The sequence below is a fragment of the Hippocampus comes genome, unplaced genomic scaffold, assembly GCF_001891065.2.
Source record: "Hippocampus comes isolate QL1 unplaced genomic scaffold, H_comes_QL1_v1.1 scaffold51, whole genome shotgun sequence".
Classification (NCBI taxonomy): domain Eukaryota; kingdom Metazoa; phylum Chordata; class Actinopteri; order Syngnathiformes; family Syngnathidae; genus Hippocampus; species Hippocampus comes.
Window position 1 is genome coordinate 3,354,482 of NW_017805497.1, and position 20,171 is coordinate 3,374,652.

Here is a 20,171-nt window from a genome sequence, read left to right on the forward strand (position 1 = left end):
AATTCTGTTGATTCAGCAGAATTCATGCTAGTACTAAATGCACCATTCTCATGTCAGATCACATTGCTCATATAAACACCAAGTGCCAAGAGTTGCAAAGCATGCCAAAACAATTTCCAGAATCGGAGCTTATACTGCACTGTCACAAAAATAGTTCATTCCTTTTCATTGTACTTCGAACATCGGTCAACATGACTGTCACATCAGCGGTGAGCTCAAATACATGTAGATATTACTTCCTGTTACTCTAAATAATCTAAAAGCTACTGTCACAAGCTGCACGGTTACCATGACCATGTCATATCCATCAGAGTAGCACCAATGGCAAAAGGTGTTGGCGAGAGTGATGTATGCACATTTACCCAACCTATTACCTGTGTGTGGCATGAACACTATCCAAGCTCCCATTTGCGGTTGTTTCACGACTGCAGGCTTATGTGAAAGCAGTAGCTTTATTCTGGCTGTGGAAGCTATGCACCGTTCTCCAAATTAGCAGCAGCCTCTCCATGCATCACTTAATACAAGTCAGGATGCCTAATGTCTTCAGTTTCTTTCCGTTCAATTTCATTGGGTCTAGTTTGAATTGCCTTTCATTGGTTAAAATCATAATTGTATCCCATATGCCCTGACCTGCTTGATTCTATATTTGCAAATTCTCCATCTCCTGGTGAATAAGAATGTGTGTGTGTGTGCGTGCGTGCGTGCGTGCGTGCGTGCGTGCGTGCGTGCGTGTGTGAAGGGGAGATAGAGAGCATGTGCATATATAATTTATGACTGACCTCCACAAGCTTGTTGGCATGTTCACGGAACACCTGGGCATACTCCTTGACCTCCTTCTCATTTCCACTCTTGGCCGCTTCGATGAGCACCAACAGAGGGACATTGGTCTCCAGGAATGAGTCTGAGATGTGGTCCATCACCGCCTTTCTCAGCTGGAATAGAATACAGATGAGGTGAGGGGAGGGGGTCAGATCACAATATTCATTCATTAACTTCATACTGGAATATGAGAGAGAGAGAGAGAGAGAGAGAGAGAGAGAGAGAGAGAGAGAGAGTGAATGAATGAAAATTTGGAAAGTAACTCTTATTTGGTTGAAGTGCAGAGTGCTTACAAAGCATAATTTTTCCCATAAGGAATTTTTACAAGGGTAAGACACTGTAACTTTTATTTTTGTTTGTGGAATCATTTTGTAGCGAAGTGGCAAGGGACCGGTTGTTTCATGAGAAAGTAAATGGACCCCTGTGGTACGCACTGGGATGTCTGATGAAATGCTGGCGGGAACAGTACAGAAAGTATGACAGACAGGTGTTTTATCTTATAGAGGGATGGGCTTACTCATGTAAGACCCCTACTAAGACACAGGAGAGGGAAACAGCAAAAACAAAAATTTACTACACACATACGATGCATATTTTTAGCGGATGGAGAGTGACAAATGGCATTTTAAAACACTTTTTGATGAATATGTAATTTCACACAATACCTGAATTTAGACACCACAGAATATGTCATTTTGACAAAGTAAAAAATGCAGATACCCATAATCATTTTCAACTAAGCATCAGTGGAACTGTCCACTGCCTCATCCATCGACCAGAAAGTAGTTAACAAACATATACACAAACAGAAACTACACTACTTCATATGTCTTGGTTTGTGCTTGACAGAAGTCTGTACTCTTCCAAATGACATTGCCAATATGACAAAACCACAAACAACTAAATTACTACTGCCTCAAACATTTGCCTTATACTATATAATAAGCTTTATGGTAAACACTGTTATCTGAGAAATGAAGAAGAGTGAGCTGAGATAGAGTAAACAGATGTCAGTGATAAGCTAATTAAAAAAAAAATTGCAAGTCACCTGGAAAAATTACAAAGTTATATTTTTTACTCCACAGAGGGGAAGAAATTAAAGTAAACATCTTCTTTTAAAACAAGATAATCCATCATTAGGACCTCTGGTGAGACTAGATTAAGTTTACTCTAGTGGACATGACATGGCTGCTCAAGCTGTAAACAACCTGAAGCCAATGTAATGTACTATCTAAGCACCACTTTATCAAAGAAAAGTAGTATAATCCCGGATCAGTGATTTAAAGAGCCGCAATGCCAGGTACAGAACATCGTGGTTTATATTCTTTGGCCCATTGGTATGGTGAGTGTTGCGTATGTTTCACTGCATTACTGCGGTTGTGCATCATTGCTATCCAGTCATCTGGCGGAAGGGATGTGGAATGTGGGCAGATATAAATCTCACATTTGCTGCACCATCTCTACACCATGTTTGCAAAAGGCAAAGGTGTGGCATTATTATCCAGGGCTTTTGAGTGAAAAATGTCCACCCTCCACCTGTTGTTGTTGTGTTTTCTGGTAATACCTTGCCAGTACTATCACTGGAGTAACCGTGCAGCATAGAATTTAGCTATGACCGTTTCTGACGAATAAATTGCATGTTTGACAAAGGAATTTTTTTGGGCAATAGACAACATGCATTTACTATCTCGATGCTATAGTTCACACCAATTCAAGGATTAGATCATATTGAGGAATGCCTAAAAGCAACGACAACAAAAAAAAACAACAATCCTTTAACTTGTAATCAGTAATGGAACAATACGAGGAAAAGAAATTCATTGGCCCAGCACAAGCGACTTCAGTAAATATTCAAACGCCTAATCATCATTATTAGTATTTATACATGTTAATGTACTCTACTTTTCTTTCCTTATTTGTCCACAATTCCTTGATTATTAAACTCCCGTTGTTAATTGACTGTGAGAAATCGAGTAGTTCTTTTATTGAATTCAATTCCATCTTCAGGAAGGTAAAAACATGAATCTTGACAAGGCTTTGTAAGAGAACACGAATATCAGGATGTCTGACTGTTTACAGTTGCACTGTGGTTTATGTTTACCGTTCTTGTGATTCAGAACACATTGTGTCGGATACCTTGGGGTCAGCACAGGAACAGTTCTTATTAAAATGTCAAAAGCAATCACGGCATGACGGGCTGGAGTCACGGCTGAGAGGAAACAGCCTGAGCAAATCAAAAATCAAGTAATAACTCTCGCAGAAGATATCTATCAGCGAGTCTGGCATTAAAGAAGAAGAGAGGAAAAGTATTAAGGCTGAGTAATTGATCATCAGGGGTCTAAAAATCATACGCCGTGTTACCGTAGTATTAGGCGTCAATCACTTTAGACAACAACGGAAGGGGGACAGACAATATTTGAGAGAATGGATGGCAGCAATTTGAAAGTCTCTCTCTCTCTCTCTCTCTCTCTCTCTCTCTCTCTCTCTCTCTCTCTCTCTCTCTCTCTATATATATATATATATACACACACATATATGTGTATATATGTGTGTGTGTGTGTGTGTGTGTGTGTGTGTGTGTGTGTGTGTGCCTGTGTGTGTGTGTGTGTGTGTGTGTATGTATGCATGTATGTATGTATGTGTGTGCGTGTGTGTGTGTTGTCTACATGGGAAAGTGGGGTGTTTGCTTTTATCCACATGCAGAGCTTGTCAATGAAGTGCTGTGTCCACAAGTAAAAACACAACGGATGCACTTACTGTCTTCTGGGGGTTCGCTTTTTTCTTCACACTCTGGGATAGTAGTAGTAGTAACTGGTAGCTCGTACCGTAGGTAGTAGTTATCACTTAAACAACCCAAGCTCTACCCTCGGTAATCATAGCAATAAAAAGTCAGCAAATGCCCCACAGTAGATGCATCTGAGCTGGGCAGTGGCTAATTTTACCTGAGATAGAACTGCCTCTTCAAATCAGGCAGGTTAAAAAAGTAGTGTTTTACACTGTGTTGCGATTTTAGAGTGTTTTGACGAAATGTCAGACACATTCTTAAAGCACAAGGGGGCCATGTTGAATTGTGAGAAAAAAAAATGCTCAATATGTGGCTTCAAGACAGCATTGCTACATCATTTGTCAAGATCTTCAATGAAATCTTGCGAATTTCAGTTGAGAACTCAAAGAACTTCTGGATACTAAACAAAAACATTTTTCCCTCTAAATCTTGAATTTGTACTCTGTGGCAGCTGTTCTGCCTTAACTTGACAACCCATAACAATTAGGAACAGATGTACCAATCAACAAACTAATGGCAAAAATGGAAATGATTTCAACATCCCATTGAGGGGGGCAAAAAAAGGGAGCCAAACAACATGTGAGGCTGTCGTGCCATGGGGAATCCTAGAATTAGCCATCAGTCAAATAGGGCCCACAGAGATGACTTGACAGATGCATTCATTACGCACTGAATGATAAGGGCTAAAACACATGGCTCATTTCAAACAACTTATTCAGCTTGGTTACTAAATGCATACCAATTAAAGCAGCAAGCCATTTTGAACACTCACTCTTTTTTCCGTGGTACAAATGCATCCTTGTCCATACTTAAGGCCAGACACGTTGCACACTCTCGTTTCACCCTCGCAAACATAAATTGCCCTCCTCTGCACTTATGATTACAGTTGCGGTTTGGAAGGCAAAATCAAAGTTGGGACTTAAAACGTAACTTATGTTAGTGCATATATTTTGCTACATAGCCAACAGCAGTCACAGCTAAGTCGTCATCTCTTCCTAACTGCAAATTTCTCAGCAAGCCTGACAGTTAAACATATTCCTGCACGTCAAATATCAGTAAGTGTAGGAATATAATACTTCCAAAGCATGAAGTTCAAGTGTTGACTGTAAATGCAATCCACAGACACTTCAGTGTATACAAACACAACACGGAAACTTGGGACGGGCATAATATTTGAGTAACTGAGTGAGATGACATTGGTTGTGTCATGATTGCTTTGAACAATCACTTCTTAAAGCAAATGAAGCAAATACGCACTGCAACCAACAATGCCATTGTTGATTCAGGATCAACAAGTTTGCGGGCTGAAGAACAACAAACATCAGTGATGGGGAATTGAACCGACCTTCTCCGGGCAGCATTATTTCACTCAGTAGAACACTGGCACTAAAAAGGAAGTTCAGAACAGCTCAGAAGTTTATATATCTGACATACAATAAAACATTGAACAAACTGGCTGAGTTGGAGCCGAATACAACTGACCTTGGGCAAGGGGCGGAGGGGAGTGAGAGATGCAGGAGCAGTCAAAGGAAACCCACAGACATAAATTGCAAATTCCAAACAAATGGCAATAATTTTAGCCCAAATGTAGTGACGGTTAGTCAGAAGTGCTGACAACTGCAATACCATCAAACATACATTATTAATAATAATAATGCTAATAATAATCCATCCATCTATCCATGTTCCTTTCCGCTTTGTCCTCACAAGGGTCGCGAGGGGTCATGAACGCCTCTAGAGTCGAAGGAAGAAGAAAAGGCACAGAGACGGACAGATGTAACTGTATTTGTTGAGACTGTGAAAGACATTCATAAAGTGTGCGTTTTAAAAAAAAACAACACCACAGCTCTCCTTTTTTCGGAGCTGCAACAAAAACATATTTAATTAACTTTGCCACTATTCCCCCCTCGCTGCCATATTTAGAATATTTAGCTATATTTCACTCTGAAGACATGGATTTGGCAGTGGCGCGTACAAGGTTGACATGTGTGGAGTGCACAGTGGGTAACAAAATGCTTAATATTCTCTTGTACTCACCACAGAAAGCCATAGAAAACAATGCTGCACATTGCTGGTGTCATAAGAGTGTTTGCTCCAACCTGCTTTCATTTCCACAATGCAGACTGGCACGTGTTCTTGTCTGCTCATTGATCCTGCCTCTTAACAATAGAGACAGATTTGCTTAAAATGCCAACAAAGCAGGCGAGCTCCTCCCCAATGGAAGGCCCTGTCCTTCGATCAGGCAAAATGACACCTGATGCGGTGTAGTACAATATCATAGCTCTTTGTAATGCCTTGATAGGTGCTTTGCACTCGTTCTGTCAAGCCACCTCTGGAGTCAATAGAACATCCTCTTTAAAATGAGTACTGCCTGCCAGCTCATCAAATGGCCCCCTGGGAGGAAGGAAGTTATAGTTTCCCATCTGGGATAATTCCCTAGTCTTCAAAAGTTGCAGAGGACACATTCACAACTCTTCTGTTCGAGTAGAGAGAATGTAGCATGACACCCAAGTTCAGTTCAGGAGCAAACTGTAAATGTCTGCGAAGCGGAGGAGGGGTAGAAAAAAGAAAAAAAAACTTGACGCTCAGTTCAAATATAAGCCGACCTGTTCTCAAAGAAGCATTTTTGAATAGAATGTCGACAAAGGAAACGTGTGCAGTGAGTTCCCATTTCTCCATTATATGTGCTGTGGAGCTATTCACAGTCGAAAAGAATGACTCGTCCCGCTTCCGTTTCTTGTGTCATTTTCACCTCTCTTCAATTTCCTGATTCATGATGAGAAACATTTCCGGGGGGGTGGGGTTAAAAATCTGAAGTAAAGCAACAGTTTGGATGTGAACACGACTACAGTCTCAAGTAGATAATTTTACCTCTAAACATACATGCGCTTTGTCATCTCATTGTAATTAGTAAGCAAAAAATGCCATTAGTTTGATCATTTCAATAGTCAAACTCAAATGTTTCCATGCGATTAGAATGTCCAAGCTAATGCGAATCAATCTTTTTTGCAGTACTACTTCAAATCTCAAGAAATGGCAGTGAGTCACGCTCCCATTTTGCTCTGCCTGTTTAACCCAATATTGCTCCTCATTTTTTTTCTGTACCGCTGTATAAATGGCACAGAAAGGGGGGACAAAGTCTTTCTGCCAAATTTGAGAAATAGTATTAGAGCTGTACCAGAGGCCTGATTGGCTGAGGAACTTGCTGCACTGAGGTTGACTGCACGAACCTAACCTGAAAGATCAGCAACCACTGCGACACAATCTTTAGTCTCGGTCGGGACCAAAATTGGTGCTGCGAGAACAGCTTGATTTATGAATCTGGTGACTCCCCAGTTTTGAGGTGGCATGCAATGCTTGTCATATAAATCTACTACTCAAATGCTCGGCTTTCTCTTTCTACCTTTCTTTGTTTGTCTTGGCTTGCATCACATGGAGTGTATCATGCCCTCTCCTGAGATGAGGTTCGAGCTTCAAATCATAAAAAATAGAAGTGTTCTTTGTTTGGTCATTACACAACCACACAAACATGCACAGAAACTGCTGGATTAAAAACAAAAAAAGCATGCGGTGTTAAATTTATTTCATTTTTGGTTTGTTTTTGGTCTTTGTAGAAGGAAGTGTCATAATGATCAGAGGTGTGGAGTTGGACAGTTGTGTTGAAAGCAATAGATTGGTTTACATGGAGGCATGTATTCTGATGAATCTGAATGACTAATCTCCATATAAACACCTTCGTCAGAATAAAAAGGCTCAATCCAAATGCAATATCATTCGGATTCACAGGAGTCGTATAAACCTTTTGCCAAACCGAACGAGCGTCATGTAAACAGTTCAGTCAGAGTAGCCAAGCTGCGCCTTGATGTAAATCAGGGGTGCCCATTACGTCGATCGTGATCGACCAGTAGATCAGGGACTGGTCCCAAATCGATCCGAGGGGTGTAGAGGAAAAAAAAACCAAGACATTTGTGTCTCTGTGCATGTTACTAATATATTTTTTGTGTTAATGCACACTGCACCCTAATAATTTTATCAGTCTCACTTTCACAAAAAGTATTTAAAAAAGAAACTAAAATAAAGCAGGTCATCTTTCACCTATGGTGTCGTGTGACGGCGTCACCGGAAGTTGTTAGCGCTCAGCAGTCTGCAGTTGCAGCTTGTGCTCAGAGTTGTTGCGCTAATCTTTTATCGTTATCATTATTGTCATTCAGAGTTTGTTTTGTACAATTCACCGAGGGGACGGGCAAAGAATGGGAATCCGGAGGGCCGAGAGAAGCATTTTAAAACGATACGTGTGAGCTACGATCGTTAACAGGCTGCAAAAGTGCCTCGCATGCCTCAGCGTCAGGCTGTTGCTCATCATGGCATGGGTGTGTACGTGCGTGCGTGCGCGGTAACGGATCAATCCCGGGAGGTTGGTTGATTGAAAAGTAGATCTTCGGTCAAAAAACTTTGGGCACCCCTGATGTAAATCCTCCGTAATGTCGTCAAAGATGCACTTTAAAATGCCCGCATCTTACCAGAGCTCATTAGTGAAGGGAAGACTTGTTTTAAAGTACCTGTAACTTGTTTTTAACAGGTTACGGTTGACAAGTGACCAGCGATCTTCAATCGGAATGATTTCAATCAGAATGGAAAAAAAAAACACACCTCTGTGGAAACCCAACTAATGTCACAGTAAAGGAGAGAACGGTTTTTATTGTTTCATATGCGTTTCTAATAGCAGTGATTGACTTTATTTTCATGTTTTATGGGCACTGAAAATGTTAAAAGATGACGAAGATTGTCTAAAGGTTTTAAGATGGCATAGGTTTGAGCAATTAATATGCGCAGAGGAGATTGACAAAGGCACAGTGGGTTTGTCCAACTTTGAGATTTGGTTGCTATATGAATTCACTTTTCAAACCTTTCTAGCAACTATTTTTTTTTCACAAAGCAACTAGCCACTTTAATTCCTGCTACGAAACAGACAACGAGCAGAATCATTTTTCAAATGGTATTGCATACGACAACAAAGGAGCCACGTGAACGAAAATTGCAGAGTAAATTGTGCTGCACATTGGCAAAGACGTGGTGCCCATTTATATGTTACAAAAGCTGTTATTTTTTTGAACCTGAAGTATTCACTTCCGAGCCATCAATATTTTTCACAGGTCGCATCGCCTCACCTGTACAGCTCTTACTAATAGAAGTGTGACATTGCTGTTTGACCAGCAGAATAATGATTGATTTTATGATGTTCGGCATTTAGAATGTTACTTTTAAAGATTGTGTTACTTTTAAAGTTTTTTATTTTTTATTTTTATTTTTTTAAAGGGCATTTCCCCCAAGCCATGAAAGAACAACATTTTGTATCTGGACCCGGTTATCTTGAAAATACTTTTAATTATTACATTGCTTAGTTATTTTGAATCATAAGTCACACAAGCGATGATATGTATGACCTTTGATCAACTTCTTTTGTGAGGTAATTTCTGACAAAGTAATATGATATTTTGCTCTCTGGTACGTTCAGAATAAATGACTGGATTTTTTTTTTTTTTTTTTAGGACACCACTGAGGACATTGCCTACGTTCAGAATAAATGACTGGATTTTTTATTTTTTTTTTAATGTTGACCATCACAGAATGTTAATTTAACATTTTCGTTGGAAAAAGACATTAAAGAATCAAAAGAAATAACACAAACCTGCCGACGTAAGTCTCTGGTCTTCTTGGTCATCTTGTCAATAGCTGAGTTCAGTGGATCACCTTTCTCTTTTCTGCCAGTCTGTGAAGAAAACAAATGAATAAATCATACACCAGCAGCAACGATTAATGCAGTGTTATTGTTTTAAACATCTCAACAGAATATATGCGATGTCTTCAGTGCAGTGCATTTTGAAAGTGCACTTTATCAAAGAACTTCGAGTGACTTGTCAGTTCTCCAATGTTACCTAGCAACTGTAACTAACAGACACATTTCAATGTGTCTGTTGCCAGCTCCCCCAAGGATGAATTCCTCACCTTGCCAATTGTTGCTTGTGGCTTAAAGAGGGAGTGTGCAACCACACGTGCATCGGACTCGATTATTTTGTGAATTAATGAATGAATTAATCTGAAAAAAAGAATGTATCAGGAAATAGGGCAAGATGATGGATGTATAGAAAAATGGCCATCAGATTAATACTATTCTGAATGTGGTCTATCGAAAGAGAGAATGATTCCCGATTAACAATAACTGTTATCATGAAAATAGTGGCATTGGCATCTCCTCTCTGTGCTCCTTCAAAACCCTTAAAAAAAGCAGTCCCATATTCCGCAGCACAAACCAACTACATTTTTACTATTATAAGCTTACTATGCCAGTTAAGAATATACAAATGTTAAAAACAAGACGTTGGGTTAATGATGGGAACTGTTTGAATCTGGAACTGATTTTTAACAATTCTAATTCATCACTATGAAAATGGAAGCAACAATTCTATTTGCTTTTAAACCCATATAAGCATACAGTTTGTGACAACCGTTCTATTAAGCAATTAACATCAAATTCATGACTTTGTTAATTCGACATTAAAAATGTTCATTATTTTTGTTGCACATTAAAACGGGTACTGAGATGATCAACAGCTTTAAAAAAAACACTCTGATCTTCCGACAAAGCAATACCAGCATACAAAATTCGTTTTTTTTTTTGTTGCCAAGCAACAATCCTACAGTTTTGCCCTGCATAGCATGAAGGCAAGCACCAGCTCATAAGACTTTGCTGGGATGCGTATGCCTCCTAGCAGCGTCCAATGATGAATTAGCTCCAAAAGCATCAAGCGCAACTGCGGTAAAGAAACAATAATTTGGCTCTGACATCATATGTAGGACAGAGTCATTTTGTGCAAACTCATTGCTGGATTAGTGACAAAACCACCAGATGCTATCTTAGATACGTGGCATCTGGATTTATTCTATTATTGCTACATATTAGGGCACTTTGGAATTGTAAAGGAAATGAATTAGGTATTCAGCGACTGTGTTTCAAACCAATACAAGTAGCCATGTGAATGCATAGTTGAGCTCTTCTATGCCAAAGCAAAGGACAAGACATAATGAGTCATTTTGCTGCTGCCTAAAAAGACTAATGTGTCCTTTAGGCACCAGCGGGATGAAGAGGATTAAAGATGCTCAGCGCCAGAAAAAATAAAATAAAATAAAATCTGAATAATGAAATACACGGTGTATTCACACAATTCAATGCATAATCAACAACCTTAATTGAACTGGGGAAACCAGAAAAGAGCCAGTCTGTATGGCAATGTTTGCAGCATCAATGCATGCACGGCGAAACCATTCTTTTTACTAAATGTCTCACAACCACGGTTTGCATTTTCTTAAAAGCAGTGAACAATTTCATCTGAGTCAAAGAGATTAACATGTCAAAGTACTGCCTCCCTGTTTTATTAGGACCCTGCTGGCATTCAGGTGTTTGAAATTCTTAGAAATTGCCTCAAGTCTCATTTGACATCTTTGTGATGTTTACAACGTAGCTTTGTTGGAAAAGAAATGTTGGAGTTCTCTTGTTTGGGATTTTGAAAAAGACATTAAACAACCAATTAAAAACACCACGCATGAATTTCCACATCACAAATGTTATAAACAAGGCCGATCAAAATGGTGAATCATAGGTTAGCCAATGTGTCACACTAACACTCAGCCTGGCTCAGTCAAAAGGATTCGTACACCAGTTTTGGCGGACACGCATATGTGCGTGACAAATAAAGTGGAACAGACAAACACACTCTTGACATTATATTTAGTTATGCGTCTACATTTTTATTTGTGTTGGCATTCCTCCACTGCCATTCAGGTGTCCCCTGTACGCAATTGTGCTCTAGGGGACACTGCTAATAAAAACTTGACACTACAGTTGGCTGCTGCTTCAATTGTCTCCCATACAGAGACATTGATTGAATCCTTTTAGACTGACACATATTGGGATGTTAATGATTGTTATTTTCTTCCCAGTTATCGTGCGTGCCCAAATGATGTTTCTCAGCATCTATTCCTAACTGCCCTCATTCTTTATGTGAATACCTCACAGTACGTCGTCTCCCAGGAGAGCATTCAGGACAGTTCCTAGAAATAGGCAAGCGTGCATGGAAATGGAAGAAGGTGTTTAAGACATATAATTTACCCGCAAACAGTTGAAATAGACAATAGTAGGGGTGCTCCAATTGATCGGCCATGGAACATGATCAGATGATTGTTTTTAACTATCGGTGATCGCAGGTCAAAGCCTTTCATGGCTGATCCACCGCTCTAAATTTCCATCTAATTGTTCCTTACCAATATGTACTCTAACCATTTAGAACAGTTACTATTTTATTCCGCACCTCAATAATGCAACATATAGTTCTTTCTGTACATCACTTTCAGCAGTAATGCTCAAAGCATTGCAAATTGAAATGAGGGATAAACCTGAATGTCACTTTTTTTTTTTTTTACACACACAACCTAAAGTCACGGTTTACTTAAAAAAAAACCCACACACGTACACAACTGTGACGTGTGAAAGTTGAATATGACACCCATCCAATTACTGATGAACATATTCAAAATGTTATGAATTAAATGTATTGCACCACGCAATGCACGCTGGAAACTGAGTCGCTGGATGCAGTGCGTTTACTGCAACATACTGGCAAAGTGTCGCCACAAATTTAATTTGCCCACATTTGTCCATATTCCAACAGGAAATGTTTGTGTTGTTGCAATCATAATTCATTGAAAGCATCCATGCATCCACCGATAATTCACATTTGGTTCATAGGCCAACTTGAGCCCAACCAACTGATTTTTGGGAGAAAGGCTGCGGACATCCTGGACAGACATTCACACTCAGGTACAATTAGAGTCTTTACGGAACCTCAACTGCATTTTCTTGGAAAGTGGGAGAAAGCTATATTACACAGAAAATGCACACAAGGACAGGGGAAAATGCAAACGCTACAAACGAACCTCATGATTGTCGGGGAGGTGTGGTAACCACAACCTCACTTTGCTGAGTGAAATGAGTGTTATTTTATCCAGCAAAAATGTCAATTTGTGTGTGTGTGTGTGTGTGTGTGTGTGTGTGTGTGTGTGTGTGTGTGTTTGTGTGCGCGTGCGTGCGTGCGTGCGTGTGTGTGTTTGGTATAATAAAAAAAAATATACCCAACACATGCTACACATTGGAGAGCAAGAATAAGAAGAATGTCCATAAAAGAACAAATAGATAAAAAAAAAAAAAATGGAAGGTGATCAATATTTGTATGTTTTCACTCAATAACGGTCTCCGCAACTCCGCACTTACAAATTATTACCATAAAAAGTGACAACGACAGAGAAACGATAAAACAGAGGACGGGCAGGATAAATCTGGTGGCTCATAGGCAATAACATGGCAAATCAAAGAAATGGGCAGTTAAATCAGAGGCAAAGCAGTAGACAGGTGGGGGAGGACAAGGGGTATTTTGTCTCATTGTCTCCTAAGATCAATGTGTTAAATGATATCAATTCCGGCTCCTTGTCAATTCAATTAGGCAGGAGTGAGAGGTACAATTACCGTCCAATGTGGTTACACTGTCTGCGGAACACTTTAAAAGGAAGCCAAGCTGATAACGAGGGGGTGAGGAAGTGTTTGTGTGAGCCTGGGGTGGCGTTTGATAATAGTGCTAACATGTTGGTCAGGTTTACCAGCAGATAGTAGGAAGCTAGATGCTCATTAAGATACGCTGAGCTCCCTGGACTGCAGCACCATGGATGGCTCTGTTTTGACGTGTTCTCATTAAGTGGACATTAAGGAGGCACAGCAGTGGACCAGCGAGCTTGATTACGCAACACTACCAAAAAAATACAGACTTGAGGCCCTATTATTGTTTTTGGGGATTTAATATGTTGAAAAACAGGACTTCAACACCCCAAAAGTCCTATTCACTTCGAATGACCCAAAAATAAATACACCACAGATACACCGCTAAAACAAAAATACTCATTGTTATGTGTCTTTTAATGTACTACAATGATTAAAATGATCAGACACAACAAGTCATGTGCATAAGTTGTGATATTGAATAATTCTTTAAATTGTATGAGTTTATGTGGAAAAAAAACACTTTTTTTTGTCCACTAACAGCATACAGTACATTTGTATTGCAGAAGAACTCAACAGATTGAGTGAACTCAGCCCCATGGGTTGCTTATCCAATGATTTGCAGCCATTTTTTTCCCCTCCCTTTCACATGATTGCCCAAAGTATCTATAACGGTGCTACTTGGGACTGGAATACTGCTGTCACTTAGAGTTAATGCAGTCGAGAATGGCATTGCTCGAGGTGGCTCCAGAGTGCCTTCTGGTACTTGCGTATGTTTAATGGCTAATGCCTGTTTGCTTACTCCTCTCATTACACAGCCTCGTGTTTCGACTGTGGGCCTGTCATTGGCTATTAGCATCTTTACGGTCAAGCAGGCTTTGGATGTGAACCAAAGTGGAGCTTATCATCAGACTCATCGCATGTATGAAATGAATAGGTTCCGGTCATGGTAAACATAAGCTGAAATGCAGTATGAACACAGTAACTGTTTAAAACCAGAAGGCACAGCCTACGTGGGCGATAGAGGCCTTCAACTGTAGAAAATGCTATTTTTTAAATTATTTATTGGCATGTCAAATTATTTAGTTAGTTACTTGCATTCGTGACCAGGAAAAAAAAAAAAGAGCGATATATATATATATATATATATATATATATATATTTTTTTTACTTTAAGTTGTAAAATGTTGAGAAGTTTTCGCAAGTGCAATAATCTGCATTAAAGCACTTCATTATGGTGATTCTAAAACAATGCATGTGTAATATTCATAATATATGCATTTTTATTGTATAGTGTGCACACATACACACCCACGTGCACAGTGAACTACTTATTTACTTTTTGTTGACGTTTGAAATAAAGCTGATGATGACATACCGAAACATTGCCGATTTCATTGTTCTTCAAACTAATGGTGTAAAGTGCTAGTTTGACTTCAACAGGTACATAGAAGTCCTCACCTCCATTTTATTTTTATTTTTAGCGTGGCCATCAATTGCCATCCTTCTTATGTCATTATGGGATCACTCAGAATCCATTTTGGCCTTTGATGTGAGTGAGAAGCACGGAGTGAAGCATTTCTCTGTCATGAGTACATATCTCTTTGCAGTCTTCCTGAGGAAAAAGTCCCTGGACACTCTCTAGAGATGGGATCACTTGCATAACGTTTGCTGGAAAATTGTGGAATGGCATGAATGAATATAAGGTGCAGGTTCCACAAAAACAACATCCAGATAACCTAGATAGGGAAGCGTTAAAGTGTGCTGGAACAGAGCCAAGGGTTTTAAGTGTACACATTCAAGAGAATAAGGAGGAATGGAGGAAATGCCCGGTTATCAGTGCAAAAGCAGAGGATGAATTATGAAAAAAAGTCTCGTCCTGCAGCAGCAGCAGCATGGCTAGCGAGAGTGTCGCTGCCTACAGTCTCCCTGAACTGAATAGCAAGTAGTTTGCGAGGGAGGGACTGAAGGAAGAGGAGCTGGGGAGAAGAGACATGAGGGGTGGAGGGAGGGGGAAGTTGGGTATGGGGTGGAGAGGGTGAGAAAATGAGAGTGGTGTGATATCTGTGAGAGCAGAACTGTGGTAAAGAGAAAAAGAGTCAATGGGGTGAGAAGAGGGTCTGAGTATCATTGATGTACTTTCGTTAGACTGCAGAGAGGAAGAAAGGCTATTTATCACCCACACTTTGTCTAGGCTCATGCACGTGCCGTTGGGGGTGGGATGAGTTGCATTTTATTTCCTTTGAAGGAAGTGCTGTTTCAAGTGGAACATCACGGAAGATGGATAAAACAAGGAATCAGTCAATCCAAATTCTGGATCTCTTCTTAATGCTGGGAGACCTATTTCATCACAATTCTGTCTTCCTTATGTTGCATCATTCCAATCTCGGTGAACAGTGGATCGGAACAAACAAGGGACATGAACTGAGGGATTTCTTTGAGGACAGGCAGGGGCACAAGCAGGTATTCATTGTGAGGTTTTAACTGCAATGGGTTAGTAACCTTAATAACTGACCTATTGTTGTCTGTTGTCACCATCTCTGCACTCCTCAAATAATGCTGTTCACTGGCTTTTCTGACTCCAAATTTTAAATAGCACAATCAAGATCAAGCAGGAAGGGTGGAGGGAGGGTAGGCACATTCTGTGCCTAATAAATTATTTGTGGTATTCATGAAGCACACAGCCAAGACATGTGAACAGAAAATGTGCAGTGCTAAAATAAACCACCTCATAATATGTTGTGCATAAACAATGACAAATTGTGAAGATAAGGGCAAAAACTATGTATACCATGGAACCTTCCAAGTCATCAACAGCCTCTTCCATAACAATGGGGAACTGCAAATTTGTTCAACTTTTAAAAATGTTTCTGAGCTACATTTGCATCTACTCAGCCAGAACTACATCCCGGGGAAGATATGGAGAGGGATGAGAGACAGATGTATAGTAAGAATACTTTATAAACAAGCCAACTCAATGTGCTTCACACACCCAAATGCAGAACACCTAAAAGCATCTACAAACAAACATTTGAAGACATTAAAGACTTGAAATTTCCAATGTTAACAAAATAACTCCTTTCCTCCAAGTAGGACGTGAACCATTTTCGGATCGGTCCACCCAGGTTTCCAACCTGTGCAACAGTATATCGTGATCAGCAGAATCAAATGCTGCACTGAGATCCAATAAGACACGCACTGACACCTCCCCATCAGTGTTCAATCTTACATCATGTAATACTTTAATAAGACCTATTTCTGTACTGTGATGAGGTCGGAAACCTAATTGACATTTATCAAAGAGTCCATTTGAGGTGCTGCATTGATTAAAAAACACTTTCTATAAAATCTGGGTTAACAAGTGGCCGGACGGCAGCTACTTTTCGGGGTTGAGGAAGCTCACCTGAGTGAAGTGATATATATGTATATATATATATATATATATATATAGATAGATAGATAGATAGATAGATAGATAGATAGATAGATAGATAGATATATCAAGTTATTATTATTATATTGAATCCATAAATAGTTCTCAAAGTTTTTGTTTAATATTCAGTCTTATAACATAATTTGTTGCTGCTCTCTCTCAGTAAAGCTGAGTTGAATTGAGTTGAGTAATTTGTGGAGATAAACCAAGCTAGCTTGGTGCTGACGACCTTTATTGAAGACATAACGAAGCTCTGCTCTTGTTCAAAAATAAAAAAAATGTTTTTCTTGAAGATTGCAAGGAGCTCACTTTCTGGCGCACACATATCATCTATTCCATTGTGGAATTATACAGTAGTTTTAGATTATCTCTGTGCATGAGTTCATGAATTCCAGTCATTCAAACTGTATTGTGAAAGTAATCAACACTGGTACTTCCACTGCATCTGCAATAAATAAATAAAATAAAATAAAAATAAAATGTAAAAAATAAAGTGTAGCGTACGAAAGAAAACCCAGACATAAAATATAGACACCTACTTCAGCCCTGATCCCAACATGCCTGATGGTGTCTGCACTCCCTGATCTTAACTGTCAAATCGAGCTCACTGTTTGAGCTCTTAACCAAACTGTGAGAAGTGCACAATTGCAGCGCCACAAGCATGAACCGACTGACAGGAAAACAAGCTATTCACACACAACAGCTAGACACACTTTGGTTCCATTACATATCTCCTACATTTTGCCTCCAAAAAAAGATGTAAGGCTAGCATGAAAAAAGGCTTTTGTATATCGCCACTGCATGTTTCCTTAGTTCACTACAGCATGTAACAGGAAAATGTACATACCCAAGCATTCAAACTAAAGTTGATGACTGTCAGGGATCACAAATGCTTCGAAGAAAGATGTGTTTCTGTCAGCCTGTATAATGACGAATCAAGTTGCTAGCATTGGTGGGCAATGAGTTGTGGTGGCTCTATTCAGGATAATCAGAGAAATCATCCTCAAGTCAGACTGGCACCAGTCTAAAATCAAACAGCAAATTACAACACGATGACTCGAGCACAGGGGTGCCCATTACATTGATCGCGATCGACAGGTAGCTCGCGGATTGGTCCCAAGTCGATCGCAAGGGGTGGAGAGGAAAAAAAAAACCCTAACAAATATTTGTGTATCACTGTGCATGTTAGTAATATACTTTTTGTGTTAATGCACAGAGCGGTTGCGATATAGCCTTTATTATTATTATTATTATTATTGTCAGGCAAAGTGCATTTCATGTACAATTCACCGATGGCACTCGCAGAAGGGAATTATGGAGGGTTGGTTGATCGAAAAGTAGATCTTCGGTCAAAAAAGTTTTGGGCACCCCTGCTCTGGCACATAGAGTAAACGGTGGTCACCACAGAGACAGACATTGTTTGCCAAAACGGTAACACGCAATTCTCTTACTCTAATGATACAAGGTACACATTCCTCACAGTCTGATTCTGCACAAGTGGTGGAATTACTATGGCGGATGTCATCCTTTTATCTAGCCTTTGTCAGCCCACCCACAAAAAAAAAAAAAAAAAGGCTAAAAATGGCATCAAGTATGCGCTTACAAAAAAATGTAATGGCCGAGTGGTGAGGCGGATTCAAAGCATGAAACTAATTTACTATTACTAGGACTACTACTTTATGCCTGTTCCTGAGGGTTGATCCAGAAAGTCACTCTAAATGCCCTAACATGACTCTGAGAGTGTGTGGATTCAGAGAGGCAGTGTACTCCCCTCCCAGTAATTTCTAAACACACCCTGTGTCATGCACTGTTTGCGCCGTCGAATTGCCTACAGTGCGCTCTGGTACTCCTTTTTTGGGCAACTCTGAATACCCGAACAACACATTTGAACAATGCTCGAAGGGTCCAAATGGTTTGAGTGAAGCAATGCCCGGAGAGTATTTCTGAATTGACCACTATTCATGTTGATAGCAGTGAACAAGTTCTGCTTGGATTTGAAACTTTTGCTTCTAATTATGGAATGTTTTTTCTTTTTAGTTTAAAACGGCTTACCTTCACTAGAATCTTGCGTCACATTGTGGACAAAGGTTTAATCTAAACTAGTGAAATGTCACACATTAGTTGCCGTGATTATTTCTTGTTTCTCTTGCCTTTCTTCGACTTCTACTTTAAATTGCCAACGAAAATATGGATATCTGAATCTTACTTCTTCCAAATGCAGTCCGATAAATGGCCAATGTGAGATTCCTTATTTTCCGGAATAAGTATGCAGATTACGCCATTGAAACTAGTGGGTGCCATTTACCAAACTATTATGAAACTGCATATGTTGAGCCTTCAGAAAGACACATGGATCAGTCTACATTTGAATTATTTAACTGTCAAACTAAATAAATATGAACACTGATACTATCACAGACTGACAAAGGCTGCATTTGCCGGCTCAATCACTTATTTGTGTATTACACAAGTGAACATGCTGTACTTAGCAGCTCTTAGCCTATTCAATGAAATGCCTGCCGCAGCTAATTTTCCATAACCTATATAATTTAGTAGGTCTAGATATGCTGTGGTATGTAGTGCGGGTACAATTGATGTAGCGTATGACTATAGTGGATGGCCAATAAAATGTCAAACATGTTTAACATTCGTTTAATTTTATTCTTTTCTCTTACAAGATAAGAAATCATAAGAAACAAGTACTATTTTTCAGGCAGTGAATCCCTCTTTTTTAAAGTTAAGATGATGAAACTATTGCAAGATGTATCATTAGATTCGCTGTGAGAAGCAGGGTGGAGTATGGTTCACACTATGTTCATTAAAGTGTTCCTCATATTGAACAAATCTGTCTCATCGTATCCGACCACAAACCCTGACTTCTAACAATTTACTACAACACTGTTGCATGTACTGCAACTGAAATGGGTTATTTATGATTCGGAAGGGCCTCACACTGTGAGGAAATACGTCAAATGGTGAAACACTCAGCAAAAGAGAAGACACGCATCCACTAGCGCAAGGGCAGCTTGTGGATTTTGTTCTCTTGTCAGAGGATTTACCTTCCATTGTCTGTTGCCAGAGACAGCAGTCTGCTATTTAATCAAGGAATGCCGTTTTGAATCGTAGTGGCTTCAGGATGTGATAACAACTGTTTTTCTCTCCTCTTCAGACCGCATGATTATCCACTGCCACATAGAAAAAAAATCCATGATCTGGACAAGGATCTTGACATCTGAACATTGTGACGTGTATGTAAATATATGTTAACAAACGACTCCAGCTGGATTATCAACTCGAGGCGTCCTGTGCTTTTTCTTTGGCTTTTTTATGACACTTATTCCACAAGGAGCTAATTCAAAACACTTTTTAGACGTGGTAGTACCATTTTGTGATAATGCTTTCAATTAAATACCACAAGGATAAAAAAAATTACAGCACACTTTTACCGTTTTAGAGCCCCTATTAAAGAGACATGCATGGAGATGGGGTCCTATATCATATACAAAAGCTACTGCAAGGGGGGTACTTTC

At 39.6% G+C, this 20,171-nt stretch overlaps 1 protein-coding gene across 1 annotated transcript in view; it reads right to left on the reverse strand.

Annotated features, from left to right (window-relative positions):
* Positions 1–20,171, reverse strand: part of ctnna2 (catenin (cadherin-associated protein), alpha 2) — a 217,003-nt gene that overhangs the window by 66,998 nt on the left and 129,834 nt on the right. Inside the window, exons 8-9 of the mRNA XM_019876737.1 lie at positions 9,294–9,374; positions 780–932 (exon numbers count right to left, since the gene is read on the reverse strand). Coding sequence (XP_019732296.1) covers positions 780–932; positions 9,294–9,374 — 234 coding nt within the window. The remainder of the gene's footprint in view (positions 1–779; positions 933–9,293; positions 9,375–20,171) is intronic.